The 14910-nt window shown below is 39.5% G+C and overlaps 1 protein-coding gene across 4 annotated transcripts in view; it reads right to left on the bottom strand.

Moving 5' to 3' along the window:
- Positions 1-3310: 3310 nt before the first annotated feature.
- The window catches only part of LOC106812970 (hexosaminidase D-like), a 16551-nt gene continuing 4951 nt past the window's right edge, over positions 3311-14910 (bottom strand). For 2 of the 4 annotated variants that reach the window (XM_014816998.1, XM_014816997.1), the window contains exons 3-16: positions 14486-14581; positions 14205-14259; positions 13449-13558; positions 12835-12922; positions 11027-11105; positions 10725-10810; positions 10262-10445; positions 10079-10147; positions 9493-9694; positions 8368-8450; positions 8116-8197; positions 7873-7983; positions 5357-5446; positions 3311-4740 (exon numbers count right to left, since the gene is read on the bottom strand). In XM_014816998.1, coding sequence (XP_014672484.1) covers positions 4539-4740; positions 5357-5446; positions 7873-7983; positions 8116-8197; positions 8368-8450; positions 9493-9694; positions 10079-10147; positions 10262-10445; positions 10725-10810; positions 11027-11105; positions 12835-12922; positions 13449-13558; positions 14205-14259; positions 14486-14581 — 1537 coding nt within the window. In that variant the 3' untranslated portion in view covers positions 3311-4538. The remainder of the gene's footprint in view (positions 4741-5356; positions 5447-7872; positions 7984-8115; positions 8198-8367; positions 8451-9492; positions 9695-10078; positions 10148-10261; positions 10446-10724; positions 10811-11026; positions 11106-12834; positions 12923-13448; positions 13559-14204; positions 14260-14485; positions 14582-14910) is intronic. The other 2 variants (XM_014816999.1, XM_014817001.1) reach the window with 2 other exon arrangements.

Raw genomic sequence — 14910 nt, 5'->3', positions numbered from 1 at the left:
ATGCAATTACTCGCAATCTTGCATAATTTAAATTTGAGGCAAAGATTATATACATATATGACTAAACGGCTTCTCCTCCTCGCTTAAAAACCTACTTTCAAAACAATAATCATTATATAACTTATACTACTATCACACGTAACATTATTCACAGTACCATGTTTGTTTATAACTTATTTGCCTTAAATTCAAAATTAATAGCATTTATGCAATAAATTAATAAATTAGCGTTTATGTCCTCTTAATAGTAGTAACTATATGAAAATTACTGTATTTTGCAACATATAGGGCACACCTTTTCTCAGCCTATGCCGCATAAGCTAAAGGTCTGTGTAACAGTGAAGGCTGTTTAGTTATGGCACAGTATATAATATAGGCCTACCTTAATTATAGCCTATATATTAGCATATATGCACCCCAATTTAGAAGGAAATGGTCTAAAAAAAATTATTGCATAATAGCCCATAACACTAACTGTTAGTGGGATGGGCTATTATGCAATAATTTTTTTAGATCGTTTCCTTTTAAATAATAATTGGGGTGCATCTAATGCATTGGAGCATCTTAAAAACAACAAAATAAGTTGTTTAGATGTAATTATCCCAAACTTTCATGTCATTCTGAACAAGATAAAACGACAACCACTAACAATTTTAATGTTTTGATCTCCAGATGTACCCGCCCCAACCTAGCCTAATCAACCCACAGACATCACAAATTGGTGACGAGAATAGAATAGAACGTTCAAAGTTCACAATAAATTAAGGATGGCGATGATTGTGAACCTAGAACCGTATGATGTAACCGAAGATTGGACCTCGTATGCGGAACCACTAATGTGGTTGTGGCTAGATGCGCACATCGACACAAACGGAATAGCCAACGAGAAGAAAGTATTGATAATGCTTACACTGGTTGTATATCTTTGTGCGCTTACACTACCAAGAAACAAAGATTATGCTGAACTATGTGACATTCTACACAAACATTATTCACCAAAACCACTCGTTATCACCGAAAGATTTCGATCTTACAAACGGAATCAAATGCAAGCAGTGCCGTAGCCAGGATTAAATGTAAGGGGGGGCGGCTCAGTTCGAGGGAGCGTGTGAGTCAATTGCTAGCTACATGCATTGCCGAACTTTGATACTTAGCTAAACATTGTCATTTTAGTGATCGCCTAGACGAATCCCTCAGGGACAAGTTTGTGTTTGGATTAACATACACGTCCATTCAGAAATGCCTGCTCACTGAAATAGATCTAACTTTGAAAAAGGCTACAGAAGTTGCATCGGGTGAGGAAGCGGTCCACAAAGACACAACCGAAATCAACGGTTGACACACACGTTGTTACCGGTGCGATGGCTCAGGGTACGCACGTTCACCACAAGAGCCGCAGAGCGTCTGGGCTCATCTGAGGTCTGTTGCTACGGGTATAAACGTAACATTTAAGTCGTGCGTAGAGACACCTTTGTTAGGCGCAGATATGCAGATACGCAGTTGTGTAGGGCTACACATCATTTCAGCAAACATTTTTTTTATTGCAGAGAGAGAGAGAGAGCGAGAGAGAGGAAGAGAGAACGGGCGAGAGGAGAGATAGGGAGAGAGTCAGTCAGACTAAATTGTTTATAAACAAATAACACCCACGCGGCGCGCTACTGTATCAGTTACACCATCGATTGAAATGTACATTCCGATTTCGCCGCGCGGCGTCCAACCTTTCGACGAAGATGGCGGGCAGAGGTAAGGCAGACGCACGTATAACGTACAGATTTCTTCAATGTCGGGGAGGATCAACACATTTCGACTGACAGTCAACCATCGGGCTCTGCAGTGTCCGCAAGCAAGCATGCTCCACCATATCCCGACATTGCACACTGCTGTAACGTCGACGGAGAGAGCCATGCCAAGGACAGTACAAAACTGGCAAATTTTCATTGGCAGGTTTGACGATTCATTTCTGCAATTACTTATCTCAAGATTGGTTAAACTGAAGTTAAGAAAGTAATTCTTTCTGCACTTTTGAGCGCAATATACATTTGACCTATCCTGCCGGGACATTCTTCTCACTCTGTTCCGATAGATGGCGTGCATACTGACTAGGTGCAGGGAATAGATAATCCGAATGCTGTGCTATCAGCCACCCACCTCAAGGACCTGCGAGGTAGGCATATACCGTAGTATTTGGACGCTCGCCCGAAACTGGACGCTCCTCAGTGCGCATGCGCGCAGGCGCCTCTTGTTTTGCAAGGGCGCACACAGCGCATGCTGCGCATGCGCAGTAGTCATCTGCGCATCTTGCCTTTCGACACGGTCGCAATAAACAAACATGGCGGACTTCCCGGTCACTGATGGAAACAAACATTTGATTGAAACAATTTGCAATATGTAGTAAATTAGTAAGACTGTGCTATGTGTGTCAGGTTACAAGGCAAAACAAAAAGAAAACAAAAGAGCATGGCTACTATTTCCTACGGCCGTGCAAAACAAGATTCAAACAAAAAGAAAACAAGAGCAAAACAAAAGAGCATACCTACGAAGCGTCCAAATACTACGAGCGTCCAAATACTACGATACAGGCCTATTTATAGTTGGCATAATCAAAAACAGACGTTTGCGTAAGTGCTATTGACATTGTATTCCCAACGTACAGAATCTCATATAGAGAATGAAGTTCATATATGATTTAAGGTGCGTAAACGTTGTTCAAGTAAGTTTTGCATGCAGAATTTCACTGTGAAATTTAAGTCTTCCACAATCACACAAGTACCACCAAACACAGTTCAGTCCTTTGTTAACAGTCAACAAATCCATGTTTAACCCTCCTCTTGAGGGTCAAAAGGTTATCAGACACTTACTCTTCACACGTCAGTGGAAAGCACATTTCATGGTCCTTTCAATAAAGTGATAAAAATGGTAGGCCAGTGCTGAAACAAAAGTTGTTCACTCTGTCCGTTAGGCCACGTCCTCAGAAAATGTCTGATATCTGACCTTTCCCCCACTGCCATTTGACCTGTGACCTCCAATTTCACACTGGTGATGGGTTTCCTGCCCATCCCACTATACACCAAATATTAAAAGCATAGATCAAGCCGTTCAGATTTGTGCCGCAATTCCGTATTTCCTCATATACCTTAAGTTAAGGAGGAAATATTCCCCCTTCGTTTACACATCTTGACCTTTGACCCTTGACCCCCAAATTGATCATCCCGAGTCCGTTTCACAATCCCCCCCCCCACGTCACAAATATCGTGACCGTATGTCGAGCGGTTAAGATTTGTGCCCCACTGTTGACAGACAGACGGACGGACGCGCAGACACATGCACGGACAATCATGCGATTCTACAAGCTGCATCTGACTACGTCAGATGAGCTAAAAACGAAATGTAACTTTTGTTCAGTTGAGGGCCACATTGAGAAAGCTCGTTTCAAAAAGAAAAACAGCACGGTGAAGAAAACCTAACAAACCGATCGCAGAAAACAACAATAGCGAAAGGTTCACAATGTTGACCAACAGTCGGAAGAATCTGATGATTTACAATACAGCGGCATTCAGCACATGCGAGTAAATAAGGTCAATTCATCAACAAAGCCCTACCGGGTACGCCCGTATCTAAACGATGTTAAGGTTTCCATGGAACTGGAACACGGGGGCTTCAAACAGCAGCATGAAGCAACAAGATTTCATGAAGTATTTCCCTGGCGCGAAGCTAGGCGACGCTAAGGACGATTTCGCAACGCATTCAGGCGAGAGAATTAAGTGCCTCGGTTTGTACAAAGTGCACATTACTTACAATGGTCATAAGGCGAACGACGAACTATACGTTGTAGAAAAGGGAGGGCCTCCCTTATTCGGTAGGTCGTGGCTGGGAAAGATCAAACTATCGTGGAACAAGATATTCGGCATGGAGGTACACGCGATTACGAACGTGACGTCACGCGCAGACGAAACGATGCTAGGGCGTGTTGACAATCTGATCGAAAAGTTCCCGGAACTGTACTCCGACAAAGTTGGACATTTAAAGGGGAATGTAGACCGACTACACCTGTACTGAACTGTACAAGAGGAGAATGTGACTCCGAAATTCTGCAAGGCAAGGAAGGTGCCTTACTCCATCTGCCCCATGGTGGAATTGGAGTTGGAAAGGCTGGAAAGAGAATCCAATATGGTTAACCCAATGTAGACTGTAGTGTTTTGGTCTCCAAATGTATCCTTGCCTATCTAGCCTAATAAACCAACAGACATCACAATAATAATTATTAAAAGTAAGTTAACTATCTACAATACATGACCATCGGACATATCAAATCGTCCACGCGGCTTCAATTATTAATAGTACCATTCACACCACGGTTAGGCATATCACAGTCTGTACTACAGTTGTATGAAGAAGCTTTCGAAAACGGGGTAAGATTTAACATATTATTATTCTGTAAAATTGCCCTTATTTGCCATAATTTCTATGACAGGAGATAAAAAGAAACTACAATGCATCAGGCCCAATCATAACAACTCCGAGCAGCCCATTGTAGTATATCACTTGTTTTTTCCAAACCGATAGTCCTTTACTCTGGCTCCAATCTGCCTCTGCATGAGAGCAGTTTCCGCCATCTTTTCCACCTTCCTAAAATCTGGCAGTAGATGTGTCTCCAACCACTCCTCCACTGTTGACTCATCGTACACCTGCACTAGCGCCACCTGCATTTGGTCCCTCAGAGAAATAAAGTTTCCACGAAGACTGTAAAATCAATAAAAAAAAAATTAACATAACGATGATATATAATATATATACATCAAGAGATGATGACATAGAAGATAGTTAACATTCTATATTATCTACTCTTGATATACATACATATAAACAACATATCTAGGATGAGAATTACTAAATTCTTATATGTCATGATTATGCAGTGTACCCAAGAATAATAGAACTGGTATCAAATACGAATATGGAAAAAATAAATTATTTACAATAGAGTATAGACTGTTGACAATATTAATATAATCTTTAAGCAATTTAGTCTTACTTCAACAAATTTAACTACAGAATTGTAACTGTCATTACACTCAAAATGCATGACTAAATTTCATAAATGCAGATAGATATAGAAACAATTTGGAATAAACCAAGAGAAACCCCTACAAGCTTCCAAAAGTCACGGTCATAATGGATTTATATAACACGTAAACAAATGAACAAAGGAAAAAGTAAACTGGTGGTATTATCACTATAGCACTATAGACATTACAATACCACCAGCTGTGTGGTGCTTATATGACAGTGACTGCAGCCAGCACTAGAGCTAGTAAGCAGTACAAAGCGAATACAATCTAAACATCAAGTGGCGAACCTATTAATATGTCCACTAAGGAGCTCCTCTACCCACAGGGGATTAGTGAAGTTGTGGCCCATCTGCCACTCACCGAACCAGCCCTGGTAACTAGACGAACATAAAAACAATAAAACAGCTAAGACGACACAGGTATTCACATGTAGCATATTCACATATAACAGCTAAAATTCTCCCACCAAGAGAAACGCCTGTCATATATATATATATATATATACAGAGGCGGATCCAGGGCTGAAGCTAAACAGTATTTTTCCAGATTTTAAGGGCGTATCCCCCAAAAAGGGCACACCACCCCACAGTGGGCACCGTCAGGCGCGGAAGCACATGGCAGGGGGTCTGGGAAAGGAAATTTCAACATTCCAAGGGTCCCTGACCACAAAAATGAGCACCATTTGAGCACACATTTAGTCAAGCAGCAGTAGCTAAAAACCATATGGAATTTTATTTCTGCTTCATTGTTCATGAGCTTTGCATACCAGCAATTAATGCAGAATGATTCAAGCACTTCCCTTCTTTTTCAGATATCAAAGCGAGTTTTGTTACCAAGTAAAATTTTGATTTCCTTCAAGTCCTGTCAATTAATCAGAAGAAAAAGAAAACAAATAAAGAATATAGCCAAATCCCATCCCAATTGTTTTCTGTATTTTTTAGCGCAAAATTTCGAAAGGCACTTTGAAATCTAGACCGTATTTCCCAATACGGCAAATACGGTCTGAATCCGCCCCTGATGTACCCTGCTGATGCGATTTCTGGATATTGCTCTCGCTTCATAAAAATGCCACCATACTATCCGGGGCGGATCCAGAGGGGGGTCGAGGGGGGCGGTCAAACAGTCCCCCTTTTAGCCACAAAAAATGCGCGAAAGAAGCACTAACCACACGCGCACGCACGCCAACGCCCAGCGTGCCGCACGCTCCACGCACAACACACAACCACGACACACACTTTTCTATTAATTCGTCTCGTATAAAAAAAATTTGTTTAGCCTAGATTTTTTCTGATAAGATTGTAGCTTAGTGTAATATATGTAAATCTCACTTATAAAAACTTAGAATGGGCAAAAAAGGGATCGCAGGCGTCCGGGGGATGCATCTGAGGTAAATTTTTGCATTTAGACAATCAAAAATCTACTGCTCAGATGCTGCTCAGAATGCAGCCAATTTAAAAAAAAAAATATTGGGAATAGGTCTCCCCCCCTCCTATGTGTCTCTTCGCAGCTTTTTAAAACACCAGAAAAAGTACAGCAGGCAAATAAGCTGCCCCTTTATTTCTCCTGGACACCCCTTCTTCAAAATCCGTGGATCCGCCCCTGACAATATACATACACATAATTAACAAAAGAGTTAATTTAGATGTGTATAGAATTTTAAATTTGATGGCACTTTCCCGAGCCGATACCTAAAAGTCATATCAAAGACCAGAACACCTAGTATATGTGATAGGATATTAATCAGGTATAATATTAATCGAGGAGTAATATAATAGAGAAGAATATTCCTACTTACTCATCACTCCTGATAGTATCAGGAGTATAGACGGAGAGTACTAGGACTGCTATATTATCCTTACCTCTGATATTAATATAATATGATATAGCTTATAGGGCTGTGTAACTGGGGGTGGCCACCGGGGGCCAAGGGCGTGCCACCAGCCGGGGGGACCGCGGCGGATCGCTTTCTAGACCTGTTAGTTCCCGCCCCCCTGTGCGTGTGTGTGCGCGTGCGTACGTGCGTGCGTGCACGCAGATACACAACAGTAACATTTACGAGGTATCACACAGCATATAGGAACCAACACCATCACTGTTACACCTAGTCTACCTGATCTACGCAGCTGAGGAGTGTATCAGTCAAAGAAAACACGTGACAAGTGTTCATTGGACATTGGCATCTTAAACTTACTTCCTAATCGTTGCACTGATCTTTGTTAGCCTGGCTGGGTTTGTATAGTTATGTGCCACCAAATACTCACTATACCAACCCTTGAAGCTGAGAGATGAATAGAGGAAAGGATGGTCGAGTAACGCAAAACGATTACTATTCATAGACATAACAGGACTAGGTATGAATAAACATTATATGAAGTCCTGCATGTATTAGTTACCTGTACCTGGAAGCTTATGCGAACGCTCACTTTGTGAATACGTCGTTACCAACGATCAAATGATGTTGCCGAGCTAATTTTGCTTTTACAGATGTGTGCAAAATATATTAGAGACCTATATAGTCATTACCCTTGATCAACACCACTCTTCCATTTACTACAGAAATATTTATGCACAGATTTTAACAGAATTATTTCTAAACCATAAGTTTGCTATCAGTGTCCTGACATCTGAGCATGAGTAAAATAATAGTGTCATTATAAATAATAAAATTAATGCTTATAGGCCAGCCTCCACTCGCATCACAAGAAAATCAGATTTACGTATCTCCCTTTAATTAAGAAGGATGACAACACTAATCTCTTTCTAAGTAAAAGTCCGTCCATCTAATATAGATAAATCTATTTACATATCATGTTCCAACAATCTCTGCAGGTTCACTTTGTAGTTGGCTAGCATCATGCACCCTCTGTAGATTTCTTGGCCTGGGAAACTAAGTGCTTTGGGTACAGGTTTTGGCCTGCAATAAACCAAATAGTAGTCAAAACTGGTTAAGATTGTGATCAATGCTAGATGAAGGGTATACATTTTTACCACACGTGTCTCAAGCGTTTTTTGTTATACCCTAAAAAAATTGAACACCTGAGTTTACCTTGGATAGACCTCTAGTTCAACAGGTTCTGAGAATCCAAGTTTTCGGGATATGGAAGAATGCATCTGATCGGTGAACTCACCTAAGAGAAATCAGACAAGACTGACCTACAGAATAGTACAAGATCAAATAATACAAGACACACAGAAATTACTATATACTACTATTTATATAAGCACTTTACTAACTATTGGAGCTTACAGAAATGTTCATCCTCATAATTACGAAAAACTGATATGATAGATAACCTACCATTTTTCAGAGTCTGGAGGCAGACGAACAAGGATGGGATAGCTTCTGGTAGTAACTCACACAGGGTGGCATAATGGTCATACCTGTAATAGCACCCATCTATAAACAGCAGAATGTGTAAAGATGCATCATACAATCACTACCGATGTCCATTAAATCACACACCCACCTGTACGCGCATGTACTGATGTATATAACATCATTCTACACACCCCTATCTCTAGCTACTGACAGTCTCCTTCCCACAACATCCTACCTATAGCTATAAGCAATAGGCTTGTTTGCTGTGAACCTTGTGTATCATGAATATGTTTTATAGGTACAGGTAAGAGCCTATCTGGCCAGGAAGGATGATAACTATTAGATATCATTATAGGAGCGTAGGGATTCACTGAACTACCAATTAACTGCAATAGTGTTTGGCTCAATAGCAATGCATCGATGGCAAAGTAAAATATGGATAACTATTACAGTATTACCGATATTTCACTGAATAATGGCAAAAACACCATGTTAGTTCACTTACTACTATGCATGTGTCTTCGCATGTATATATGCCTGAAAGCCATTACTGATATCTCCATCAGTTTTAAATAATTAAATCGGTCACCAGGCATCTAAACACGGTCTACTCAACTAGCTTACTTGCTATGCACGACTTTGTGCATCGAATTTCGGTACTAATCTAGCAATTATGCCAATATTATCAATTACCAATATTACATAGAGTCAATGATAACATACACGTGTTATAACACTATAATACACAATTTCATAATACATCGCTAGCATCACAATAGAATCACAAGTTTTTAAATGATTGTGGGTATAGGGGTACTATACTATGGGTAATAGTATTTTAGCTCCGCAATAGTATAATTAGCCCAACTAATAGGCCAATAGTTGCCCCTAGCTGCCACCTTTTCTAGAAACTTGTGCTCCTACCTAGATACCTTTATCGTGAAACATAACATTCAGAACAAACACAGTATATACTATAATCACAAGACTGTCTACAGTTATGAGCATTCATGAACGACATAGTATTCATGAAACAACTGCAAAGGTTATTAAAAACATATTATTCAGTATTATTATGTATTACATAGTACTATACTCCAGTACCTTTGCCAGCCTGTTATGGCATAACCACGGAATGTCTTGAACTTTGACAGTCGCTTGCCACCAATGAGAAATTTGATCCAAGAGCGGTGGTTGTAGAGATGGTGGTTTATACTCGTGATGACCTGCCGGGGACCAGTAGCACCTTTGAATGAAGACGCAGCCCAGATAGATGGAAAAATACTGGAATACTTGTCCAATAAATCTATAATAATAAAAAACACAAATGGGCTAAGAACGAGTTAGGTAAGCTGTATTACGGCAGAAGTTAATCTTATGTAGATTGAGGGATATTGCATAGGATAGGAGATTATACTGATTATGAAATTAGGATCCAGACACTGGATATCACAAGTAGTCAAGTTCAACTTGGAATTTTTAGCACATTAAAAACATTGCACAAACAGCGACATCACAATAAACATAAATACAATACAATACAATACCATACACTACAATATAATACAACACAATAAAATAAAATAAAATAAATAAAATGACACAATATATAACTCAATAGTAAATATACCATTATATATGATGATGATGCCCACTTATTATGTTTATTAGTTTAAATATATATACATACCCAAGGATATCCTGAATTCTGGTAAGTAGTGCCATATCATTGGCTCAACCAAACTTTCAAGTCTAGATTCTGCAAGGTAATATATATCAGTATTTCTTACAAATGCATTGGCATGGCTGATCTGCCACTAAATGAGTTTTTGCTGACATAAAATACTGCATACAAGCCTCAAATTATTCACACCTCTAATAAGATCTATATCCATAGACCTGAACATGTCATCCCACATGATAACCTTGACGGAAGGATGTTTGCCGAGTGTATAGTTTGCCACAGATTTCACATGATCCAGGAAAAGATGCTCCTTTGTTTTGGATTCACTCTGCATTCGCTCTTGGCATTTACTGCATTTTCCCAAGTGCCACACCTACGTACGAACTTGCGTCAAAACCTCGGCAGAAGTACAACATCAGCAGTTCACGTATACCAAGGCAGATGCATGCAGTCATTTCCCCTGACATCTGGTACCTTAGTACTGACATCTGGTGCGTTAACACGTTACAGTCACAATTTAATTAAACATAAATTAGTGACGATGAGCAACTTACATAACAGATGCTAATTAAGCAGCTATATATATTCATAATTAATAGCAGATAATTAACATAATATAAGAACAGCAGACAACATAATGCGCATATCTCACCTCATCAGCACCGATGTGCACAAACTTTGAGTTTGGGTGAAGCTGTAGAAGCTGGCTTATCATAGCCTTGACAACATTTAATGACTCTAAAATTTGAAATTATAAACAAATATCAGATAAATTATGAACATGGTTATTAAAAACATAGCTATAAAACTTCATTTAAATCACAAACATGGTTTAATGTGTGCCTTTCAAAATGTAAAACTGGTGTATCACAGTACACACAGAAATTATAGGAGAATCAATAATAATGGGACCCTATCAGATGGTATCACACAATTAGACAAATTCGCACCTACCTGTTCTGGATGGACAGAGGGCATTAGGGTAACTCTCTACTTCCCGAAGTGGCCTGAATTTGTCATGCTTTAACACAAACTACAATACACAGCATGGTTGTGTAATCCAGAGAACACCATTGCTCCACTCACAACATAAACGTATGAATATAATATATATGTATATAATATGTCTATACATATATTCATGATAGTAATCATTATCGACTATCTCGCATTAAACAATTTACGTGCGTTGCTCAATTGTAAAACATTAGGACATATATGAATTATTCATTCTCCTTTACCCTTCTTTTAGAGGGTTCTTCTCCCATCATTCTTAAACAAGTGCCGCAGAGCGACAGCGCTCAACTGAAGGCAGATGTTCTGATGCTAAACTCACTGGCAAACGAATGAAGAGCACCCTCCCATCACCGCGTTCGCGCTCAGAGCATATATCTAGGATATTACTAATACAGATCTAAAATCCATGATAGCTAGGCTTTGCTATACCGGTAGTTCAGTAATAAAGATACAGCTGTGTAAACTTTAATGACTTCGCTATATTAGCATGTTATCATGGATATGCGTCGAGCGCAACTTAGTGGTGTGGGGGGGAGAGTGGGGGAGGTGCGGGTGAAGGGTCTCTAATCAGCAAAAGCATTGCCGCGGAGCTGGCGCTTGCAAGTTTCATTCAATAAGCAAAGAGCATCACCCTTCGGGCGTGATAACCTCACTCCATTGAGTTGCTGAAATCCAAGTATATTCAGGCAGGCGAGAATTTTGCTCAGCTGTGAGTTAACACATTTGCATTGCAGGTTGCCAGGCAATAATTATGATTAGAATAGTGCCAGTTCACCCCCATGCATGCGAAATGGGCTGCCCCCATGTTTTTGCCTACCCATGTGAGCATTAAGGGTTCATTACAGTGTGCTAATACAGGGTGCTACTCAGGGTGCTAATACAGACTGCTTTAGAAAATAATATGATTTAAGGAGCGTAAACTTTGTTCAACAAACATTTGCCTTTGCAATTGAACTGTGCAAGTGTAGCCTCACATCCACAATAGCAAAAGCAGTTCAGTCCTTTGTTAACAGTCAACAAATCCATGTTTAACCCTCCTCTTGAGGGTCAAAAGGTTATCCGTCACTTACTCTTCGCATGTCAGCAGAAAGTACATTTCATGGTCTTTTCAATAAAGCCATAAAAATGCTAGGTCACTGCTGAAACAAAAAAGTTTTTCAATCGCTCCGTCAGACCATGTCCTCAGAAAATGTCTAAAATCTGCCCCGTGCCCCATTGACCTGTGACCTCCAATTTTGGCACAGTGATGGCTTTTCCTACCATGATGCTATACACCAACTATCACGAGCCTAGGTCGAGCCGTTTAGATTTGTGCCGCAATTCTGCATTTCCTTCCTATACTTTAAGTTAAGGAGGGAATGTTCCCCCTTCTTTTACACCTCTTGACCTTTGACCCCCAGCTTCGACATTCCAACTCGTTTTCGGATTACCCCCCCACGTCCCAAATATCGTGCCCGTACGTTGAGCAGTTTAGATTTGTGCCCAACTGTTGACGGACGCACGGATGGACGGACGGACGGACGGACGCATGCACGGACAATCATGCGATTCTACAAGCTGCATCTGACTATGTCAGATGAGCTAAAAACAAATCAGTCAATAAACAGTTGAGTTAGTTACAAAATTATTAGATATGAACATGAGATGTCGCATTTTTCTTTTAACTTTAGTATTTTAGAAATACTAAGCAAAACTTTGGATAACCTATGGTGGTCAGAATGTAGGTTGTAGAGTAGATAACTCACCTCAAAGTGACCAAACGTCTGCACCAGAGGAATTACTTCCAGTTTGTTGTCTTCTGCAAGTTGCAGCATCTTTGCTACTTCTACATTACTACAAAATAAATGATACATCACCAGTTACATCCAGGATACATATATACCAGAAATATTTAATAGTTGCATATTAAATAGGAAAACAGAAATGCATGCTAGTTTACTGGAGGTGCATAAATGCAGTCAAAAATGTATAGAAGGATCAATCAAGGGAAACCTCATGTGTTATAAAATTATAGACAGATACCTATAATATAGAGATCGTTTTACTGTGTAAGTGTTGCAGAAAGGAACAACTAAAATTGTCCTTTATAGACAGGTGTTCATTTGATAGATGTGTCCACTAACACAGACCTGTTTGACTGTGGAAGACTGTAACAAGTCAGACCACCATCTAGTGGGTCTGATTGTTAGTTATGACCTTTTTTTTATACAGAAAGATAACAGAATTAAGGTCTCCATTTAAATAACATAATTAGCAGAGCTGCAGACATGTCAAAAGGACTGATCTAAGGAAGTGACACACACACATGCACACGCGCGTGCGCACGCACGCACGCACGCACGCACACACACACACACACCTATATGCATGTGGTGCAGCCAGCAGCTGCAAATCTCCCCAGTACGGAAACACATCCTCCCACTCCACTAGCAAGCCAGTTGCACCAAACTCCCTCAGCAGAGGGAACAGCTGAAATTTAAGCAGTTTGACATGAGCTCAATGTATGTGCCATATATGTGCGTACGAGCTACAGATCTCTGCAAGGCGGAAAAAAGAGGCATATATACAGATACTATCAGGAGTAAGATAATATAGGATCCTATATTACATTACTCCTGATACTATGTTATGACATGTTTCTCATCTCTCTCTCATCATATAGGAATTTATTTATCCAGTCAGTCACTACCATCTGTGCATACAGAACGATGGATACCACAAGTTTTAACAGAAAAATTCTGTTTAAAATTCCCCAAAATTAATTTTTGTCAGCCACTTAAATCTTAATATTAGCATAGATTATTTGTAAACGTTTGTAAACGTTATTTGTATGGTACTTAGCAGAAAAGGCAAGGCAATAAACCCTAATAGTAATTTGTGCTATTGTCCACATACCATCTGCTGCATTCTCTCGACCTATAAACTCATATTCTATGTCATAACAACACGTGTGTGCTAGTGACTTATATTTCCTATGCTACATGAACATTACCTTCCAATTAAACTTTAACTCTACATAATTTATTACTTCTCTCATTATATCATTCCTTAGGTCGATGTGTGCTAATTACACGTTACCTGTCACAGGATTGAAACAATTTGTAAAAATTAATACCTGTTCATAGTAAGAAATCTTTGGCGGTGCCCCTTTTAAGTCTAGATGAACCAACCTGTGAGACAAATTAGGTACACTCACATAGAATAAATGCTCAATTATGTACCTTGTGCAGGATATCCACAATAAATAATAAGTTCATCATTAAATAATTATTATAAGCAATTAGTGATCGTGATACATGTAATCAAGATGTAATTATGACAATTTACTACAGAACAACTACATGGTTAAACATTTTTTTTGATCATGTATGCATGTCTGTGTGTTACATTACGTACCGATGTTGATTTTCATATTTGACACTGGCTTCTGGCAAGTACCTTTTGCTCTGACGTTCATATGGCATGGCTGTATCCACACCCTCTCCATGTAGCCTAACCAAACGAAATCATTCCTCAATTTACATAGCTGGAAAATTGTTAAAATACACTAGCTATTTAATCAGCTAGTGCAATAGTGCTGTTTTGGTGCTGACAGACAATTAAGGCTGTGAACGCCTTGATCTAATATACTATGATTATACATTACAAACATTAAATTATATCATAAATAAATTATAAGCTTCTCTTGAGATAGGGTGTATGTCCCCCAGGGTATTATCGGAGGGTACCTTGGGTACGGTTCAATATATCGGAAAGTACTTTGGGGTACAATACAAACATTAAATTATATCATAAATAAATTATAAGCTTCTCTTGAGATA

Source organism: Priapulus caudatus, unplaced genomic scaffold (genome assembly GCF_000485595.1).
Source record: "Priapulus caudatus unplaced genomic scaffold, Priapulus_caudatus-5.0.1 Scaffold708, whole genome shotgun sequence".
NCBI lineage: Eukaryota > Metazoa > Priapulida > Priapulimorpha > Priapulimorphida > Priapulidae > Priapulus > Priapulus caudatus.
Note: the sequence above shows the minus strand (reverse complement) of the source record. Positions and strands in the feature narration are given on the sequence as shown.